At 36.8% G+C, this 21,859-nt stretch overlaps 1 protein-coding gene across 2 annotated transcripts in view; it reads right to left on the reverse strand.

The window, feature by feature from the left end:
- CENPI (centromere protein I) overlaps positions 1-21,859 on the reverse strand; it is a 73,306-nt gene that overhangs the window by 38,180 nt on the left and 13,267 nt on the right. The window contains exons 6-14 of one of the 2 annotated variants that reach the window (XM_079124056.1): positions 15,925-15,973; positions 15,468-15,514; positions 10,372-10,461; positions 9,922-10,050; positions 9,525-9,692; positions 9,255-9,375; positions 7,865-7,956; positions 5,763-5,880; positions 5,613-5,677 (exon numbers count right to left, since the gene is read on the reverse strand). In XM_079124056.1, coding sequence (XP_078980182.1) covers positions 5,613-5,677; positions 5,763-5,880; positions 7,865-7,956; positions 9,255-9,375; positions 9,525-9,692; positions 9,922-10,050; positions 10,372-10,461; positions 15,468-15,514; positions 15,925-15,973 — 879 coding nt within the window. The remainder of the gene's footprint in view (positions 1-5,612; positions 5,678-5,762; positions 5,881-7,864; positions 7,957-9,254; positions 9,376-9,524; positions 9,693-9,921; positions 10,051-10,371; positions 10,462-15,467; positions 15,515-15,924; positions 15,974-21,859) is intronic. The other variant, XM_079124057.1, reaches the window with a different exon arrangement.

Consider the following 21,859-nt stretch of genomic DNA (forward strand, 5'->3'; position numbering starts at 1 on the left):
TGTGGCGTCCACAAGCAATGTAAGGGGCTAAGACCAGGCTCCTACATCACATGAGTAGATCCCAAAGGAGATTCCTGAGGTTGCAGTCTTCCAGTGGGACAGGCAACTGCTATACCCCGCCTTCAGGACTGCCACCTCCAAGACTAACCCTTCCACCCTAGTAACCTTCACTAGCCTGAGGGTGGAAAGACCAGCAAACTCCAGACAACCTCACCTATCAGATGAGAAGGGAAGCAGAGAAAATACTGAACTCTAACAGAAGCAATAGTTCAATTTTCCTTGGAGATTTTTCTTCTTTCTTTTCCCACACTCACATCCTCAACATTTCTGAAACCAAGTACTTTTCATGCATCAGGCTACTAAGGACTGGGATGTCTGATTAGTATATTACAGTTTTGTTATATATTCTGGTATTTTTCCCTCTCACTTATCTGTTTCCCCAAATTCTCTCTTTTCTCCTGCTAACAGTCAACTTCTTTTAATTTGCCTATCACTCTTCCTATGATCTAACACCTTTATATTCTCACCTACTTCACAAACATCACATCCTACACCTCCCCCCATTTCTCTCTGTTCACCATCAAAAACTGTAGACCCTTTTGTGGACCTACTAATTATATTGTAGATAATAAATGAGCACACCATTTCTGTTTATAGTGACAAAACTGTAAATGTCTTAATGGAGTTATTTGGTTTAAGGATATATATTGTTTGCTTGTGTGCTATTAATATTGATCTCCCCCTTAAAGGCAAGGTATTGGAAACTTGCAGGGACACTTAAGTCTAGGGTAATACCTTGGATCCACACTGCTATAGGGAAAGACACCCATACAACATAAAAAAACAAGGGAAGAAAGCCTCCAAACAAACGAAGATGCTACAACAATAGAATCCAATGACAGCACAGTAGAAGAAATGTCAGAAGGAGTTTAGAATGTATATAGCTAAAATAATCTGTGAAGTAAAGTGTGATATAAGAGAAGTTCTAGAATTAATAAATGAATGCAGCAAAGAATTCATTTACTCAACACCCATAAATCAAATGCATTTCTATACATCACTGATGAATTCTCTAAAAGAGAAATTAGGAAAAAAAACTACCTTATTTGCAATAGCCTCAAAAAAAAAATACTTGGGAATCAATCTAATGAAAGAGATAAAAGACATCTATAATAAAAACTACAGAACACTAAAGAAAGAAATTGAAGACCTTAGAAGATGGAAAAATCTCCCATGTTCTTGGATAGGCAGAAATAATATCAAAATGGCCATACTATCAAAGGCATTATACAGATTTAATGCAATTCCTATTAAAATTCCAATATTATTACTCATAGAGATAGAAAAAGCAGTCATGAAATTCATCTTCATGAAAAATAAGAGACCCAGAAGAGTCAAAGCAATCCTTACCAAGAAGAGTGAAGCAGGAGGTAGCATGATATCAGACCTTAAACTATACTACAGAGGGGCTAGGGATATAGCTCAGTTAGTAGAGTGCTTGACCTACAGGCATAAGGCCCTGGGTTCAATCCCCAGCAACACACACACACACACACACACACACACACACAAAAACTATAGATCAATAGTAACAAAAACAACATGGTATTGGCACCAAGAGACATGTAGACCTATGGTACAGAATAGAAGACACAGCAACAAACACATATAAATACAGTTATCTCATATTAGACAAAGGCGCCAAAAATACTCATTGGAGAAAGATAGCCTCTTCAACAAATGGTGCTGGGAAAACTGGAAATTCATATGCAACACAAATTAAACCCCTATCAATCACCCTGTATAAAACTCAACTCAAAGTGGATCAAGGACCTAAGACAAGAGAACCCCCATGCATAACAGATGAAAAGTAGGCCCAAATCTTCACCAGGATGGCTTAGGACCTGACTTCCTTAACAAGACTCCTAAAGCACAACAAATAAAATCAAGAATCAATAAATGGGATGGACCCAAACTAAAAAGCTTCTTCTCAACGAAGGAAATAATAAACAATGTGCAGAAAGAGCCTATAGAATGGGAGAAAATCTTTACCACATGTACCTCAGATATAGCACTAATCTCCAGGATATATAAAGAATATGAAAAACTTAACAGCAAAAAAACAAATAACCCTGGGCTGAGGTTGTAGCTCAGTGGTAGAGCACTTGCCCTGCACGTGTAAGGCACTGGGTTTGATCCTGAGCACCACATTAAAATAAATAAGTTAATAAAGATATTGTGTCCATCTACAAATAAAAAAAATTAAAAAAAATAACCCAATCAATAAAAGGGCTAAGGAACTGAATAGACACTTCACAGAAGAAATACAATCGATCAACAAACATGAAAAAATGTTCAACATCTCTAGCAATTAGAGAAATACAAATAATAACTAAGATTTCATCTCACTCCAGTCAGAATGACAATTATCAAGAATACAAGCAACAACAAGTGTTGGCAAGGATGTGAAGAAAAAGGTACACTCATATATTGCTGGTGGGATTGCAAATTGGCGCAACCATTCTGGAAAGCAGTATGGAAATTCTTTAGAAAACTTGGAATGGAACCACCATTTTATCCAGTTATTCCACTCCTTAGTTTATACCCAAAGGACTTAAAATCAGCATATTACAGTGATGTAGCCACATCAATGTTTATAGCAGCTCATTTCACAATAGCTAAGCTATGGAATGAAACTAGATGCCTTCAACAGATGAATGGATAAAGAAAATGTGGTATATATACACAATGGAATATTGTGTATAAAAGAAGAATAAAATTATGGCATTTGCAGGTAAGTGGATGGAGTTGGAGAATATCAGGCTAAGCAAAATAAGCCAATCCCAAAAAACCAAAGGCCAAATGTTTTCTGTGATATGTGGATGTTGATCCATAATTGGTGGGGGACAGACAGAGAAGAATGGAGGAACTCTGGATTGGGCAGAGGGGAGTGAAGGGAGGGGAGGGGGTGTGGGGTGGGAAAGTTGATGAAAAGAAATGGACGTTATTACCCTATATAGATGTATAACTGTACAAACAGTGTGACCCTGCATTGTGTACATCCAGAGAAATGAGAAGTTGTGCTCCATTTGTGTACAATGACTTGAAACACATCCTGCAGTCATGTATAACTATTTGGAACAAATTTTAAAAATTCACAAAGGCCCATATAAATAAACTTATGCTCTACCTCAAGGCCTTAGAAAAAGAACATACTAACCCAAAAACCAATAGAAGACAAGAAATAATTAAGATCAGAGCCAAAATCAATGAATTTGAGAATAAGAACACAAAGGATCAATGTAACATAAGAATTTGTTCTTTGAGAATTTAACCTATAAAAGACGTAGGGTGAGCTCACTTCTTGGGACTTTAGAACATCAGCCATGGCCCCCTTCTCCCTGCCGGGAGAAGTCTGTATTATTAGCTTTAAATAAAACCTGCTTAACATGCAAAAAAAAAAAAAAAAAAAAAAAAAAAGAATTTGTTCTTTGAAAAAATAAAATTGACTAGCCCTTAGCCAAAATAACCAAAAGAAAGAGGAAGAAGCACATCAATGAGACCAGAGATGAAAAGGACCTATCACCACAGACCCCTCTGAAATCCAGAGAATTATCAGAATCCATTTTGAAAATGGATGGTAAATGGATTGAAATGGAGAATAATATCATTCTAAGTGAAATAAACCAAACTTAGAAACTCAAAGGTCAAATGTTTTATCTCATTTGTGGAAACTAGAGTAAAATAAAGGAATGGGGAGGGAAGGATAATATTACATAAAGAAACAATGAAATATAAAATAAGAGATGAGCAAAAACAAGTCTAGTAGAGTGAAGGAAGGAGAATAAGAGAGGGGAGGGAGGGTAGGAGGGAAAAGGGGGGGATCATGAACCAAAATTGATTTCTATGCATGTATGAGTTTATTGGGATGAACCCATCTACTACATATAACCATAAAGTTCTAATAAAAAAAATCAAATTCAAGTAATAAAGTATAAAGTACCATTCATTTATGACAAATACTAACCAGAACAACATATTTTTCCTGAAATAGTAAGTGATTTAAATGAAAAAAAGTTGTAAAATAAACACTATTTATATTATCACTCTTTTGGGAGTAAAATAAATATTCTGTAAGAAAATGGGCCTTAAACTCATCCAGGTAGATCTGGAAAGCCAGAGTGGTCTTTTTGGAGACGACCCCAAAAATAATAACACACTTAATTTTATCAAATAAAACTGGAAGAATTTGAAAATGACTATATTATAAATACACAATATGAATGTCACAAGGAGTTTGTTTGCTTTGGTCACTAGTATATTCCCAGTGTTAAGAAGAGTGCCTAGTATATAGTGGTGACATGGCTTCCTGGCTGCCAACCCACCAAGGCGGCCTACTGATCCCTCCCAACGGCCACAGCAGACCAGTGGAGTAGAGCAGTGGCAGCCCAGGTGGATTGGAGTGTGGGTGGCAAGCACAGCCTGAAGCCACATGGTGACCACCATGCTGGAGTGGTGGTCCTGGGGCCTTGAAAGCCAAGGCACACCAACCTATCACACTTTGGTGGCCAGGTCTTAGCACAGTTCAGACACCTACTGCAGAAGCCCACTCCACTCAGTGCTGCAGCATGGAACCTGCAAGCACAGACCATCTCACAACTTCAACCTCCTGCTTCCTAACCTGTGAGGAGAAAATGGAACTGGGACAGACCTGGATGGAATTTGGGACTGAAAAGATTGTACTCTAGAGTTGACCAATAGTGTTAGTATGTTTCCAAACCCTAATTAGCATAAGTTTGGACCAATAGCAGTGACCCAAGTGTTATATAAACCCTAGACTAGCACATTCAGATGGAGAAAACCTGCTATTGGATCCCCTCTTGCACTGCAAGAGTTCTGTTCCTGTTTCTATTCTTCACTAAATCCTACTCTTACACTCACTCATACTGGTCTGTGGATTTCATTCTTCCAATTCGCAAGACAAAAATCCAGAGAGAAGAAACTGATTGTGAGCTACTGGGGTCTGCTGAAACACTGGAGGGCATGACCCACCATTAATAGCTACAACACTTCTCTGCTGCAGAGTTCTGCAACCTTACACAGACCACACCCACCAGCAGAAGCAAGGAATTGAGTTTCATTTCAAAACTTCGGTTTCAGTGGGTGCTCAGTGAATATTTGTGAAATGAATAAGTATTATCTATAAAAATACAAACCACAACAATCAAATCAAGTATGGTTGAGTATTTCCCATTTTTTTAATACACATTTGCAGGATGGGGGTATGCCTTGGTGGTAGAGCACTTGCCTAGCATGTGCAAGGCCCTTGTTTCAATCTCCAGTTCTAACAATAATAAGAAGATGAAGACACATTTTCCACATTCATTCACTTTATCATTTGGTTCAAGTGGAAACAATTCAGGAAAACTACATAAAACAAAACATTAAAAGCAAAAAATTGTTAACTTTGAATTGAGTAATACAATACCTCAAAGTTCAGATTCAACAGAATCACTCAAAAAAAATCATTGCTATAATATCAATTTGGAATTATGTACCACAGGCAATAAAAAATACCTCTTACTGAGATTAACTGGGACAATTTTTTTTACCTTGAAATAAATGGTTGATGTAAAGAAGAGCTGTGCTAGATGGTCAAAAAGAAGCGGCTTCACCTCTAGGAATTTAAAAAAAGGCATATTAAAAATCCTTTAAATTCATATTACACTGAATTAAATGACTCCAAGTTTTCAGATACATACCTGAGAAACTACTAAAAGGAATCCAGCTCACAAGCTGAAGGAATTGTGACCGACAACAGAGGCCATCCCAGAGAGGAAGGCTCTTATATAGGAATGCTTCACAGGAATAAAATCCCTCCTAAAACACAAGTTGATAGCAAAACCTTACATGGAACTCTTTATAGTCATAATTACTTTACAGGAAACCAGCTTATTCTTATTTTACACTATGGCTGTTTCACTTTATCACTAATTTTTTTTCTCATCAATCTAATAAAAGTGTTAGGCACCATAAGTGCTAATAAAACGTATGACATGATTAGTATTTAGATGCATTACCATCTTTATCAATATACTTTTCAAACACTATATTATGGAAAGCAGTATGGAGATTTCTCAGAAAACTAGAATGGAACCACCATTTGACCCAGTTATCCCTCTCCTCAGTTTATACCCAAAGGACTTAAAATAAGCATACTACAATGATGCAGCCATATCAATGTTTACAGCAGCTGAATTCACCATAGCTAAAATATGGAACCAACCTATATGCCCTTCAACGGATGAATGGATAAAGAAAATGTGGTGTTTGTGTGTGTGTGTGTATGTGTGATGGAATATCACCAGAAGAATGAAATTCTGGTATAACAACATTCTACTGTCATGTACAACAAATTAGAATAAAAAATTTTTTTAGACTTTATATATTGGAAAGAATGTAAGAAGGTAAAAAGTCAAATAATGGAATATCTTTAAAGATAAATGAAATTTATTATTTTAGAGTACATAAAATAAGGGGGGCTGGGGAGATAGCTCAGTCGGTAGAGTGCTTGCCTTGTAAGCACAAGGCCCTGGGTTCGATCCCCAGCACCCAAAAAAAAAAAATAGAGTACATAAAATATAACTTGAATAGTCAATAAAATGTGTACAATGTTATATAATAGGGTTAGAATTTCTTTAGGGGCCATAGACCAAATCCAAACTCTGAGTAGCCCCATCTGGGAAAGTCCAAGTGTCTAGGATGCTTACATTTCCACCAAAGTAAATACTAGTATTTCCCTTTTTTCCTTTGAGCCTTAAGTATTAGCATTCACCAGGATGCTATCCAAAACCTTATTTTCATGACATGAAATCTCTGGATAATCTCATCCATATGAGAGATAAAATGCCACCTTTATCACGAGAAGTTCTAAATTTATATCTTTAGCCCATATCTCATTTCTGAGCTCTTGACTCAATCTTACTACCTACTGGATATGACCTCTTAGATATCCAAGACAACTCTTAAATAAAACTTACCTTTCTTTTCAAGACTTCTTGTCCTATATTCCTTTTCTCAGTGAAGGCCATCTATCTTCTCAGCAGGAAACCCAAAAGTCAACCTAAATTACTCCCTTTAATTCTCACTACCATCATTCACACCCAGTTTCCAACTAAATGGTTTCATACCAAATCCCTAAGATTTACTGAACATTGACTGAGCATCTCTTTTGAATTAGGTACCAAGTAGAACATTAAGAAAAGTTAAACATGGTTACCGCCTTCTGGAAGCTCATAATGTTTGGGAAAATGGATGCTGAAAAGGCCATGCTAGAGGTAAGAACAGGGAGAAATGGGGGCACGTAAAACAAGTAGCTAATCCAGACTTGGGTGATGCATGAAGGCTTTGGGATGGCACTGATATCTGTATTACAGCTTAAAATATAACTCAGGATTACCAGGCTAAATAGATCATTTGCTGGAACATACGTGACACTCAAAGAATGTTTGTTGCTATTAAGGATATGAGTAGTGACCCTATGTGATTCACTTTATTGGCTAAATCAATTATTTATATTATTGGCTAATTCAATTATTTATATGCCTTCAATGATACCTTCAGTTTTTCTCTTGAATCACAGATAGGCCTTTCCTTTTTAATTATAAAATGTAACATTCTTTCTTCAAATCCAACAGTGCAGAGATAAACATCAGTCCCCCTCAGTTCTGTTTACAGTGAATTTCATATTGAGCAAATGTTGCTTACAAAAGATGTCAGGTACTAAAGAAAAAGTTTTTGATGGACATCTAAATAAATTTTAGTAAAGAGTGGTGGAGTGTGCAGAAAGTAAGTGGAATCTTACCTGTAAGAAACACTGTGCCCTAATGATAGTGTCCAGGAAGTTGGCAAAGTCTTTTCCATGTTCATAATTATTCACCTTATACCAAATACATTCTAGATCACAAATAGTGAACATAAGCATATGGTTGCATAACAATAAAAAACAAACAACATATAATTAGCACTACTTTAAAGTGACAAATAAATGAAAAATTTTAAAAGTTGTCTCACATTCTAGACAACTCATACTACAGAGTGTAACAGGGATACGGAGGTGATAGTAAGATGCTCCTTAAAAATATGGTAGCTTAGGGGAAGGTTTATAATGAAAAAAACTGATAAAATTAATATATAATGAATGTGATTAGCTTTATATCACATAGTAATCCAAGAAACTATTAACATACAAATTAAAAGTTTGAGCCAGGCACAGTGGCACACACATATAATCCCAGCTGCTCGGAAAGCTGAGACAGAAGGATCACAAGTTCAAATTCAGCCTCAGCAAAAGTGAGGCGCTAAGCAACTCAGTAAGATTCTGTCTTTAAATAAAATACAAAATAGGGCTGGGGATGTGGCTTAGTGGTTGAGTGCCCTAGTACGCCCCACAAAAAAAATTTGAGAATACACTATGCTTCAATTAGGGTTTATTGGGTATAATCTACATATGGTAACAATTTACTAATTGGAAATCTAATGTATTACATCATGTCCTTTCTAAAGAAAGACTCTGAGTAGAAGAATTAGCCTAGAACAGACTAAAACTGATTTTAAACACTTGAAGAGCCAGAAGTTGCGTATCGAGGAAAGAAACACATATTCTGGTAAACAGAAAGACTATCTCTAGAGAAATATTCCCCTTTGGAGGAATGAAATGAACATGTTTTACTATGTCCTAGGTGAAAGACTTCTTACTGCCCTTTCCTTTAATCCTATAATTAAGAAATCTTCTAATGACAAACCTGTCTTCCATATATGCTAGTGGAAAAGAAGGGATATTCTAGTTGTCAGATATAAACATTGTGGTTATCAGAAAGAATCTTTTCCATTTTAAAATAACAATTTGACATTCTACCTTATATATTAGTCTCCTCTGAGTTTTGTCAGCATTAACCCAATACTCTTGCTGATGGCAAGTTTCTGGGCATGCAAGGAAAAAGAGACCTTGGATTGTGATGGTCAGTGAGTTCTCATAGCCATCCAGCAGCGTTTAACAACAACCCTTCTTTCTTACTGCCTTAAAATTACAACAGAAGTATTCTTGTGTTGAATATATGATTACCAGAGAAATGATCACAGCCTATGAAGTTTCTTCTTATCTAGAATTTGGCACCCTTATAAAAGAAACTCATTTGTAAACTATTTTGTTCTGTTCTTATTTATTCAATACTTTTTAAAGTATTAAGTCTTACCTTCTTGTAATGTTTGACTCAACCAGTGATAAAGCCTCAGTAAGACTGACTCATCTCTGACACAGTTAATATAGTGAAGTAGCAGAGAGTTATTCAGCACTGAGCCCATCTGAGAAGGCAGCTATAAAGATAAAACATCTAATCAGCAGTAAGTATATAAAAAGTGGGTCATGGCAACAAGGAAAACATCATATAGGGAATACACAACAAAAACTAAAGCCATGAAAGTCAAATAGAAAATGCAGATGAACAGATAGTCCAATCACATACCTCTAAGCAATGGATGTTTTTTAAGAGTTGAGAGAAGTTTTGAAGCTGTTCTACTGGAAGTGATCTACTGTGATTGAGACAATCAGAAAGACTCATCTCTTTTTTTCCAAATTCTTTAGTGTAGCTACCAGAATTTAGCACAGGTATAACTGAGTGAGAATTCCATTTCTAAAGGAGACAGATAATAGAACAATCTATCACTGGACTAAAGAGACTATAGATTATAAGTATAAAAGCAGTTGTTGTTTCAATTAATGGAGTCTAAATATGGTTTCCACAGTATATTGCATAAATAAAATGGATTTAAAATTGTATAATTTCCTCCAATGTCTGAATGGTTATTATTTGGATTTTACAAAAGAAAGGCACACAAGTCATATGAGGTTCAGACACTTACTCTTTTTAGAGGGCGCACATTTGCTGGACCTAACACCAGTTTTAGAGGTTCTGGAAAAGGTTGTCGATTTCTTAGCCTCACAGCAAGTAGAGCTGAATTCCACATATTCTCTGAACTCTTAAAATAGATCTATAATTTTGGGTGTAAAGTACAAGAGAGTAGGTACTGGTAAGTTGGAGCAAAATAAACTATAAGTTCTTCATTAACCGAAAGTATATTATTATGATTTTGTACCCACACAAATCCATTTAATGTGTATTCCTAATCAAGAATCTATTAAATGAATCAAATGGAACAACACAAACCAATCCCTAATAAAACTATTTCCAAATAGTGCTACAACACTAGATCTTTATACAATAAGCAATACATATTTTCATTCAAATCTGTAAACTTATAAAAATAATATATTTCAATTTCAATATGACTTATCTCTCTATAATCCCTTACCTTCTTCCTTACAGGCAAAGTTACAGAAATCAAAGTAGGAACAAAGAACTTATATAGCGACAACAAAGCCTGGAGATGAGGCTGCATTCCCTGAAATAAAATCACAATTTTCCATTTTCAATTTTGTGGCCAGTAAGAAACTAAAGAAACAAGTACCAAGAAGAATAAAAATAATAAGTTGAGATTAAACAGATATTCAGATTCCAATTTTACTATAACTATAGAAAGATGCTACAGAAAATAAAGGAATAAGTAACCAGATATTTAAATCAACCATCATAAAATGAACTTTGCCAACCTGAGAACTTCTATTTTATGACCTTTCTACCTGTTCTACTTCTTCCTTGTTATTTTCTCTCCTCTTCCTATTTTATCTTCTTCCCTATCCATATCTTAGTCTTGCCAGTCACACTTCCTAGTATAACATGGCTTATTCTCACTGGTAGCATATTCAGGACTTAGTTTACTCATCCGCGATTTAGACATCAAGGAGGTAGGTCCAACAGGGAAGCCAAGGAAACAGAGCAGAAGAAATATTAATGTGATGCCTGATTATCATAAATCTTGGGAAGCTGACTGGGAAATCTCAAAACTGGTTTGCAACTGTCAAGCAACTTGATTATTATTGAAAAAAGTCTTCACAAACACACTAACTTCACAATGAAAGAAATCACTACTGCTAGATATCAGCTATCCAGAGAAAGCATACCATTAAAATGAATCCAAAAAGGCAACCAAGTTGTTTTATTATATTAAAATTTTGTTTAATACTGTACAAAGGTAGCAAATAGAGATTAGAAATATAGTAGTTATGTGTCACTTAATGATGAGGATATGTTATGAGAAATGCATTGTTAGGTGATTTTATCATTGTGAACATCACAGAATGTACTTACACCAATCTAGATATACAGCCTACTACATACTACATAGAAGCTCTATGATAAATACCATTGTATGTGAAGCCTATTGTTAATGAAAATGTTATGTGGCATATGATTCTTCCTATTTTATAAACGCTTCATTAAATTAAGTTTATTGCCAGGCATGGTGGCACACACCTGTAATCCCAGCGGCTCGGGAGGCTGAGGCAGAAGGATCTTGAGTTCAAAGCCAGTCTCAGCAAAAGCAAGGCAATAAACAACTCAGTGAGACCCTGTCTCTAAATAAAATTCAAAATAGGGCTGGGGATGTGACTCAGTTGTCATATGCCCCTAAGTTCAATGACCAGTACCAAAAAAAAATTAAGTTAATTTAAAGTCTTGTGTGTGTGTGTGTGTGTGTGTGTGTTACTATGGATTGAACCCAAGGGTACTCTACCAGCACTTTTTTATTTTTTATTTTGAGACAGGTTTTCACTAAGTTACCCAGAAGGGCCTCAAATTTGCAATCCTCCTACCTTTAGCCTCTTGAGTCACTGGGATTAGAGGTGTGCACCACCATGCCTAGCTAAAACTTACTTTTTAAAAATCTTTTGCTTTTTATTAAATGCATATTAACTAGATTCAGTGTGATATTTCCACATATGCATACAGCTTGCACTGGTCAAATCCAACCTCCCTTTAACAACCCTCTACCACACCCTTTATTAATTTCTTTTTTTTTTTTCTTGATACCAGGGATTGAACCCAGGGACACTTAACCACTGAGCCACATCCCCAGCCCCTCCACCGTTTAAAATTTTATTTAGAGACAGGGACTCACTGATTTGCTTAGGGCCTAAGTTGCTGAGGCTGGCTTTGAACTTGTGATCCTCCTGCCTCAGCAACCTCCCAAGCCACAGGGATTGCAGACGTACATCACTACACCTGGGAATGCAGAGACCTTTTAACTAAACATATTTTTTTATTAAAAAGTTAACATTTAAAAAGTAGAAGACTTTCAGTTAAATATGGCATACTGAACATATGTGATTAACCCTAAGGTCCTGCCAAAGCTCCATTAAAAACAGTAAAAGAATGAAAAAGTCATAAAGCACAAGTTCAAGAAGAACAACAGAAGAGACAAGAGTACATGAGAGATCTGAATATTCTGGAACCTAAAAAATAAAGATGGGCAAAGCAGAACAGAGAATATAAAACCGAGGCACCAATACAAAATTCCTCAAAGGAAGCCAATTCCTATTTGTGAACTTCCAGAAAGGTTCAAAATTCTGAAGGACTAGATACCTATGAAAAGTGGAGTTTCAAGAGGGAAAGAAAATAGGATCACTTGAAAGCCTACATAAGCAATTATAACCCAAATTCCTTCACTACACTGGTAAAACCTTAGGGTTTCACTCCCCGAAGATGAAGCAGGACTTAAGATTCCAGGCACATCTAGGGAAGAATACCAAGACCAACCACTCTTTTCTCCTTCCTACTACTTGTGTCACAGAGTACCAATAGCCAGGTTTATACCCCTATGATGGTTATTTTATGTATCAATTTGGCTGGTCACGCATTATTTTGGGGTGTTTCTGAGGTTGTTCTGGAGGAAATTAACATTTAACTAGGAAAACTTTAAGTAAAGCAGATTGGCCTCTATAATTTAGGTGGATCTTGTACAATCAGTTGAAGGTCTGAATAGAACAAAAAGACCAGTCTCTCTGAGGGACAGAAACTTTTCCAGCAGACTGCCTTCAGGTATTTTTTGAACCATCAGCTCTTCTGGGTTCTATAGCAGACAGTCTACACACACACACACACACACACACACACACTATTGGTTCTCATTCTCTGGAGAACCCTGGAACCCCCAGGCAGGAAACAGAATATCTCTCTGGGAAAATTGGCACATTCATCAGGGAGGCTCCCCAGGGAGACATCAAGTTCCTATGATGAAAAAGCCCTGCTCAGGCACACAAGTTTTCAATCACCATTTTAGAGCTTTACTATTAAATATGAACAAACAAGCTCTACCAAGCATTTGATAAAAGCCCACTATGATTAAAGACAGACCAAATAAGCTATAAAAGAACTATGAGAGGCTGGGGATATAGCTCAGTTGGTAGAGTGCCTGCCTCACAAGCACAAGTCCCTGGGTTCAATCCCCAGCACTGCAAAAAAAAAAAAAAAAAACCAACTATGAGGAAACAGAAACAGAGCTGGCAGGCACCAGGTACAGTGGTACACACCTATAATCCCAGCTGCTTGGGAGGCTGAGGCAGGAGGATCACAGTTTGAAGACAGCCTCAACATCTTAGTGAGCCCCCATCTCAAAATAAAATTAAAAAGGGCTGGGGACATAGTTCAGTGGTAGAGTGTCCCTGCCTTAAAAAGGTGGCGGGGAGAAAACTGGGAAGAGGAAAAAGAAAGCACAGTCCAAAGTACATAAACAAAGGTTCATGCTTTGGTAGAGGGAGATCCCAGAAACTATCCTCATCAACTCTTAGGATGAAACCTAATACCCCTTATTATTCCAAAGAATACTGGACTTTCAACAAAGTCCAGTATATGTGGGAGAATAACATGCCTGCTCTACTTTCCATCGTTAATGCCTATCATCAGAAAGGCAATTACTGGTTTTGTTTCCTTATATATTGGGAGTTATGGGGCATGGATGCAGATGGATAGGATACAAGTCTTAGCTGGCATCAGAAATTCATAAATCGATTTGCTCATGTATCCTGTTACTATTACAAGCAGGTCAGATTACACATGAGAATATATGTCTTCTTGATTTGATATTGTTGAACTTGCCCAAATTAATCAAAAATTAAAACAATGTTATAAATGCATCTTTATAAATGGGTGTTAATTTATAACGGGAATAATTTAACAATGTACTATATCAAATGTTAATAATGAAACCATACATTTAAAACCTGGGTTTTAAATTTTTAGACAATCATCTAATAACTCATTTTTACCTTGAATATATACTGTGTTTCTGTTATACAAATCAATAGGAACTTATACTATGGAAAGAATTTTCTTATTCCATTGAAATATTTTGCTGTAGCATGGGAAAATATATATCTTTTTCACAATTTCTATCCAGGTGAAATAAAATTCAACTTGGATAAAAATATTATCATTAATAGCCTCAGAGAACTAAGAGAAGATATTGTACTCATGGAAACAAAACAAGAAGCTATAAAACAGGATCAATTATTGAACTGTATGCACTAAAAGGAAACTTCACATTGGAGAAACGTAAGTATATTCTATGTTTGTGTTTTTGACGCAATGTGAATGTCTTTAGGTATGCCACGACAACTTGAAATAGGCATGGACACTACTCCAGAGCTTCAGAGACCTCTGTTACTGGACAGGTATACTGGAAATAACAATGAAAGAGAGCTATAAGGACAAGAGATAATAGTCAGAGAATATATTAAAGTTTAAGTATCTAGAAGAAAATGTCTTGAAATGTTTTTTCTAGAAACATCCACAAAAATTATAAACTCATTTTTAGCTATTCCCAGTACGTAGTATACTAGCCCTAATGACTCACTACCCCCCTTTGTCTTGCAGGGGCGAGGACCGTACCAGGGATTGAACTCAGGGCACTCAACCACTGAGCCCCAGCCCCAGCCCTATACTGTATTTTATTTAGAGACAGGGTCTCACTGAGTTGCTTAGTGCCTTGCTTTTGCTGAGGCTGGCTTCCAACTCGAGATTCTTCTGCCTCAGCCTCCAGAGCCGCTGGGATTACAGGTGTACACCTCTGTGCCTGGCTACAACCCACTTCCCCAAAACAGTATTTTGTTGTTTGACATCTACATATCTTTGCTCAGGCTCTTTATTCCCTCTAACAGAGTATCCTTCTCTCCCTTCTTTGCCTATTTAAATCCTATTCATCCCATTAAATTCCTCTCAACCATCAACTTTCCTCCTTGACCCCAGTCTGATCCTTGCTTGTTGCTTGCTTTCTTTCTTTCTTTTTTTTGTTTATTGTGGTACTGGGGAATCAAACCCAGGGCTTCATGCATGCTAGGCAAGCACTCTACTACTGAACTATACCCTCAGCCTTATGATTTTTTGCTTGACTGAGCTCCCTGGAAAACAAGTTCTTTTAAGATAATGACTTATTTGATTTTCTATCTCCAAAGCCTACTTCAGTACCTGGTTCATAGTATAAACTAGCTAGTCTCAGGCCTTCTCAGTACTCACCATTTTAGCCTGAAGATCAAGCAGCTTTCTTACACGAAATGGTTTGACTAGAAAAAGTAAAAGAAGTTTTATGCATTTGGCTCAAACAAAAGAAAAAAAAAGATTATACTTAACCACCACGTAATTCATGTGTTTCTTGTTAAAACACCCTGTTCAGTTAAGCCATTAAGCAGATGATCTTAGATAAAAGTACTACAAAGCAATTCCTGCAAAATGAATCCCGTCATATAACTTTGTATATATGTGTGTGTGTGTGTGTGTGTGTGTGTGCGTGCGTGTGGTGCTGGTGATTGAATCCAGGGCCTTATGCATGCAAGGCAAGCACTCTACAAATGGAGCTATATTCCCAACTCAAATCCTGTCATATAACTAATGCTAATAATTATTTTAACTTTATAAATGCCAAAATGCTAATTCCACACAGTGAATATAACACAACTGAAATGAAAATACTCACCATTTTCTTTTTTGGTAAGTAAATATAACAAATGACAGACATAAGGGCACTGTTAAAATAGAAAAAAAAATTTAAAAGAGAAATGACAATATATCTTGAACAAAGCAGAAACATACTGTCACATGTCAACCTTATACTGATTAGGTAAAAAGGCTTCAGAACTTCACTGAACAAGTTTTACAAAACTTCTTGTTCATTCTATAAATTGAGTATCCCTAATCTAAAATGCTTGAAATCAGAAGTGATTAGGATTTCTTCCTTCTTCAGATTTTAGATTATTCACATATATGTAATGAGATACCTTGGGAATGTATCCAAGTCTAAATATAAAATTAATGTGATTTTTTTTTGTACTGGGAATTTAGCCCAGGGGCATTTTAGCACTGAACTATAGCCTCAGCCCTTTTATATTTTTTTTTTTTATTTTGAGACAGGGTCTTGCCAAGTTGCTCAAGGTCTCACTAAATTGTTAAGGTTGGCCTCAAACTTGCAATCTTCCTGCCTCAGTCCCTCAAATTGCTGGGGTTACAGACATTAACCACTACACCCAGGTTGAAGATAATTTTATACAATATTTTTAGTGTGCCTGTGTTTTAATAAACCCGTCACATGAAATCAGGTATGGAATTTTCTACTATTGGCATCATGTCCATGATTAAAAACTTTAGAGTTTTGGAATATTTTGGATTTCAGATTAAGTATGTTCAATCTGTACATAACAGCAATGAAAACAAGTTTTAACTGGCATCCCATTAGGTCACTTTTAGTTGTTTTTGGAATGCAAGAACCCTGAAGACAATTTGAAAAGCAGAAAAGAATTTTCCACTGCCTTTCTACCTAACAAAAATTTATACATTTCTTTCAGTATCAGTCTGTATTTATTAAGATATAAACTTAAAACTTTTATCTTGATTTCCCACACTGAGCTAGAACTCCAATGTAGTCCAGGTATACCATAATTTAGTTAACAGCCTCATAATTTAGTCCTCAGTTTGGCAATTAGCACCCACTCAGTAATTTGTTAACTGAATTACTGAATGACAGATTCCCCTATGATAGTTCATTGAGTATCCATTTGTTGAGGTCTTATTCTAGATCAGGGTCAGCAAACTCTTATCTACCTGTTTTGTAAATAAAGTTTTGCTGGAACACAGCCACTCACAATCATTTATGTATTGTCTACAGTTGGCTTCACACTACACTAGCAGAACTGAGTAGTTGTGACAGAGACAGTACCACCCTCAATACTAAAATATTTAGTACTTGTCCTTTAAGAAAAATGTTTGAGGAGATCCAAGATGGTGGACTAGAGGGTGACAGCATCTCCCGTCTCTCCAGAACTCAGGATTCAAGAAGGGGAGGTGTTGAGAGACTCGGACCAACATAGAGCCAAGGGGTGAGTCTCTCCCACTGCGCAAAGCTTGGCCGGGGCAGCAGGCCTGGACAGTAGGCCTGGACAGTGGGCATATTCTCGGAGCAGGGCAGGGCAGCGAGAGTCTTCGCCAAGCAGCTCTGCTCTCTCCGGTGGCAGGCGCAATCCACAGCCAGCTTCTAGGAGCAGGCCCGCCCAGTGAGAGCTTTTCTGCACTGTGCCGGCCCCAAGCCCGGACCCAGCAGCAGGCCCCGGCCCACAGGCAGCTTCTCAGACCAGGGCAGGGCAGGGAGAAACTTCCCCAAGCAGCCAGCGGGAGGATTTCCATGCAGAACCAGCCCCCAGCCCTGGACCCAGTAGCAGGCTGGGGCAGCTTTCTTCGGAAGCACTGCATTATCAAGTTCCTCCAAGACTTCAGGCTACTGAAGGCTGGGAGGGGATACACTGGAAATCTACAGGGACACTATAAGCCAACAGAGGAAATCTGCAATACCTCAGAGTCCCACTGATATCTGACCAATATGAGAAAACAAGGGAAGAAAATGTCCCAAACAAACCTAGATACTATATCAATAAATCCCAATGACAGCACAGCAGAAGAAATGTCAGAAAGGGAGTTCAGAATGTACATAATCAAAACGATCAGGGAAACAAACGAGGAGATGAAAGAGCAAATGCAGGCATTGAAGGAAGAGATGAAAAAGCAAATGCAGGCATTAAATGATCGCACCAATCAACAGTTAAAAGAGCAAATACGGGAAGCATTTCAATGAAGAGAGATATTGAAAAAAAAAAAAACAAACAGAAATCCTTGAAATGAAGGAAACGATAAACCAAGTTAAAAACTCCATAGAAAGCATAACCAATAGGATAGAACACATGGAAGACAGAACCTCAGATATTGAAGACAAAATATTTAATCTTGAAAACAAAGTTGAACAAACAGAGAAGATGGTAAGAAATCATGAACAGAATCTACAAGAACTATGGGATATCATGAAAAGGCCAAATTTAAGAATTATTGGGATTGAGGAAGGCTTAGAGAAACAAACCAAAGGATTGAACAATCTATTCAATGAAATAATATCAGAAAATTTCCCAAATCTGAAGAATGAAATGGAAAACCAGGTACAAGAGGCTTACAGGACTCCAAATATACAAAATTACAACAGACCCACACCAAGGCACATTATTATGAAAATACCTAACATACAAAATAAAGACAGAATTTTAAAGGCTGCGAGAGAAAAGAATCAAATTACATTCAGGGGGAAACCAATAAGAATATCAGCAGATTTTTCAATCCAGACCCTAAAACCTAGAAGGACCTGGAACAACATTTACCAAGCCCTAAAAGAAAACGGATGCCAACCAAGAATCTTATACCCAGCAAAACTTACTTTCAGATTTGACAACAAAATAAAATCCTTCCATGATAAACAAAAGCTAAAAGAATTTACAAAAAGAAAGCCATAATTACAGAACATTCTCAGCAAAATATTGCATGAGGAAGAGATGAAAAGCAATAATGCAAATCAGCAACAGGAGGAACTAGCCTAAAGGAATAGCCAAATAAAGGAGAAACAAAATCATGTCAAAAAACAAAAATGAGTCAAATGACTGGGAATACAAATCATATCACAATAATAACCCTGAATGTTAATGGCCTGAACTCATCAATCAAAAGACAGAGACTGGCAGATTGGATTAAAAAGAAAAATCCAACAATATGCTGCCTGCAACAGACTCATCTCATAGAAAGAGATACCCACAGACTACAGGTGAAAGGATGGGAAAAAACATACCATGCACACAGACACAGCAAAAAAGCTGGAGTATCCATCCTCATTTCAGATAATGTGGACTTCAAGCCAAAACTAGTCAGAAGGGATAAAGAAGGACATTACATACTGCTTAAGGGAAGCATAAATCAGCAAGACATAACAAGCATAGATATCTATGCCCCGAACATTGGCTCATCCATGTATGTCAAACAAATCCTTCTCAATTCCAGAAATCCAGAAATCAAATAGACCACAACACAATAATACTAGGTGATTTTAACACACCTCTCTCACTGCTGGATAGATTGTCCAAACAAAAATTGAATAAAGAAACCATAGATCTCAATAACACAGTCAACAATTTAGACTTAATGGACATATACAGAATATACCATCCAACAAAGAACGAATACACTTTCTTCACAGCAGCACATGGATCCTTCTCTAAAATAGACCAATTTTTATGCCACAAAGCTACTGTTAGCAAATACAAGAAGACAGAGATACTACCTTGTATTCTGTCAGATCATAATGGATTGAAATTAGAAATAAATGACAGAATAAAAAACAGAAAAAAAAAAGTTTGCCAACCCTTGCTCTACATGATAGGAAAAGTTAAAAAAGTAAATTATTTAATGGAACTAGAGAAAGCAACAAAACACTTTCTTTTAAAAACTTTGACTCTAAAGTATATTCCATATTGCCTTTTCTGTGCATAGAAATGGATGCAGACTCTAGTCGTACTTTAAAGCATGAATTTAGAGTTCAATAAAAAATTTATTATCTCACACCCCTAGGATACAAACCATTAGCAACACTATTCATCATGTTGAATATGAGTGCCACACAATCACTGGCCGTAGGCTCCAGGATTATAAGAAATCTGGCATTCTCCATTAATCATATCTACAAAGGAAAAATTCATGTGCAGCTAACATTTTACAGTCACCTTTCTGGCAAATATTTAACCACCACATCTCAGTCGCTACAGAGTCAGATTCCCATGAAATTATATGAAAATTACTTTTCTAAAGTGTTACTTTTGAAAGTTTGGGCCTGTTTCTGCTGTTTCTTGATCTAGGTAATATTTACACAAGAGCATTCAGTTAGTGAAAATTAACCAAGCTGATCAGCAATTTTCTGAATTATATTATACTTTCTTAAATACTTTTCTTAAAAGAATAGAAGAAAAGAAAAAGAAAGCTGGCTCCTTTCTCTCTTGCCAAAGTGAACAAGAAATTCTCTAGTTAGTATAATGAAAACTACTCAAAGAGATTACATTTGATTTGAAATTTACAAGTAGTTCTATTCACTCATGAAATATTTATTGAGTAGTGAATGAACAGACAAAAAGTTCTGTTCTTGTAAACTTTACATACTATATGCCATGAATTGGGTTATAAAAGGTACAACTCAAGGCTGCGGTCATAGCTCAGTGGCAGAGTACTTGCCTAGTGTATAAGAGGCTCTGGGTCAACAAATCACATTAGCCACACAGTTTATTGACCTTCTTAACTACAATGATCTGATTTTTTTTATATTTTATATTTTTTTAGTTGTAGGTGGATCCAACACCTTTATTTTATTTTTATGTGGTGCTAAGGATCAAACCCAGGGCCCCACACATGCTAGGCAAGCACTCTACCACTGAACCACAACCCCAGCCATAATCTGATTATTATTCATAGAAATATTGTATATTAGATACCCTCAACGAACCTGTATGCTTTACTGCCAACTTAGCAATGTTTTTTAAATTGTATTCAGCTATATAAGCACATTTCTGAGTGGATATGAAAGCAAAGAATTTGCAGCTCCTGAAGACAAAGGGAATATGGTTACACTAAATACTGAACAAGCTTTTTCCTCAAGATGTTCTGCCAAAGCTTACAAACCTTGAACTTCTGGGTTTAACAGCTACAAAGTGTGTGTGGCAGGGAGGGGGTGTTGCAGGAGATAAAAGTGTGATCCATTAGAAAATTGGAACCCACAAAATTATATACTAATATATTGTTGTGAAATAAAAACACACCCCACTGTGTGGACAATGACAGCAAATAAACTTTCCTGTCTTGATCTTGGGACTGGGTAAAAAGAAAATAAGCCTACTCTCAAAACTTTACAATCACCAGCCAGTCCTATGCAGGTCTACATTTTGAGTTAACACTACTGTTATGACCTGGAAATACTCAAAGAACTGGTTGTAACTCCTAAGCGAATTATAGATTTGATAAAGGACTTGTATCTAGAAAAAAGAAAGAACAAATAGGGTTATAACTCAGTGGTAGACCATCTGCCTGAAATCTGTGAGGCACTGGGTTCAATCCCCAGCACCACAAAAAAAAAAAAAAAAAAAAAAAGAAGAAAGGAAGAATCCTTGCAACCCAATAATAAAAGACAATCAACTCTGGTTAAAAATGGAAATGCTGGGGCTGGGGATACTGTAGGGGTGCCAGGCTAGCTCAGGTGTAGGTAAGGGCCAAGGAGTCAAGACCCAGACTCCGGGAGTTGGATAGAAGCAGGCTTGTGGCGAGCAGCCTGCAAACTCGTTTATTGCAGGAACAGGTATACATTTTATAAGTTTCTTGCCCAATCACAATGTGCCACGGGGGATCAGACCACCAGGCTCCTGTACAGGTTCCCTTGGTAACACTCATTAGGTCAACTTGGGGCAGTTGTTTACATTCTTAGGTGGTCAGAGCGGAATGCTCCTCTCTGCAAGTTTACACACTTGAGACATAAACTGCTGCAAGCCAAAAACTAGGATTTCTCCCAACAG

This window comes from Sciurus vulgaris, assembly GCF_902686455.1.
Source record: "Sciurus vulgaris genome assembly, chromosome: X".
NCBI lineage: Eukaryota > Metazoa > Chordata > Mammalia > Rodentia > Sciuridae > Sciurus > Sciurus vulgaris.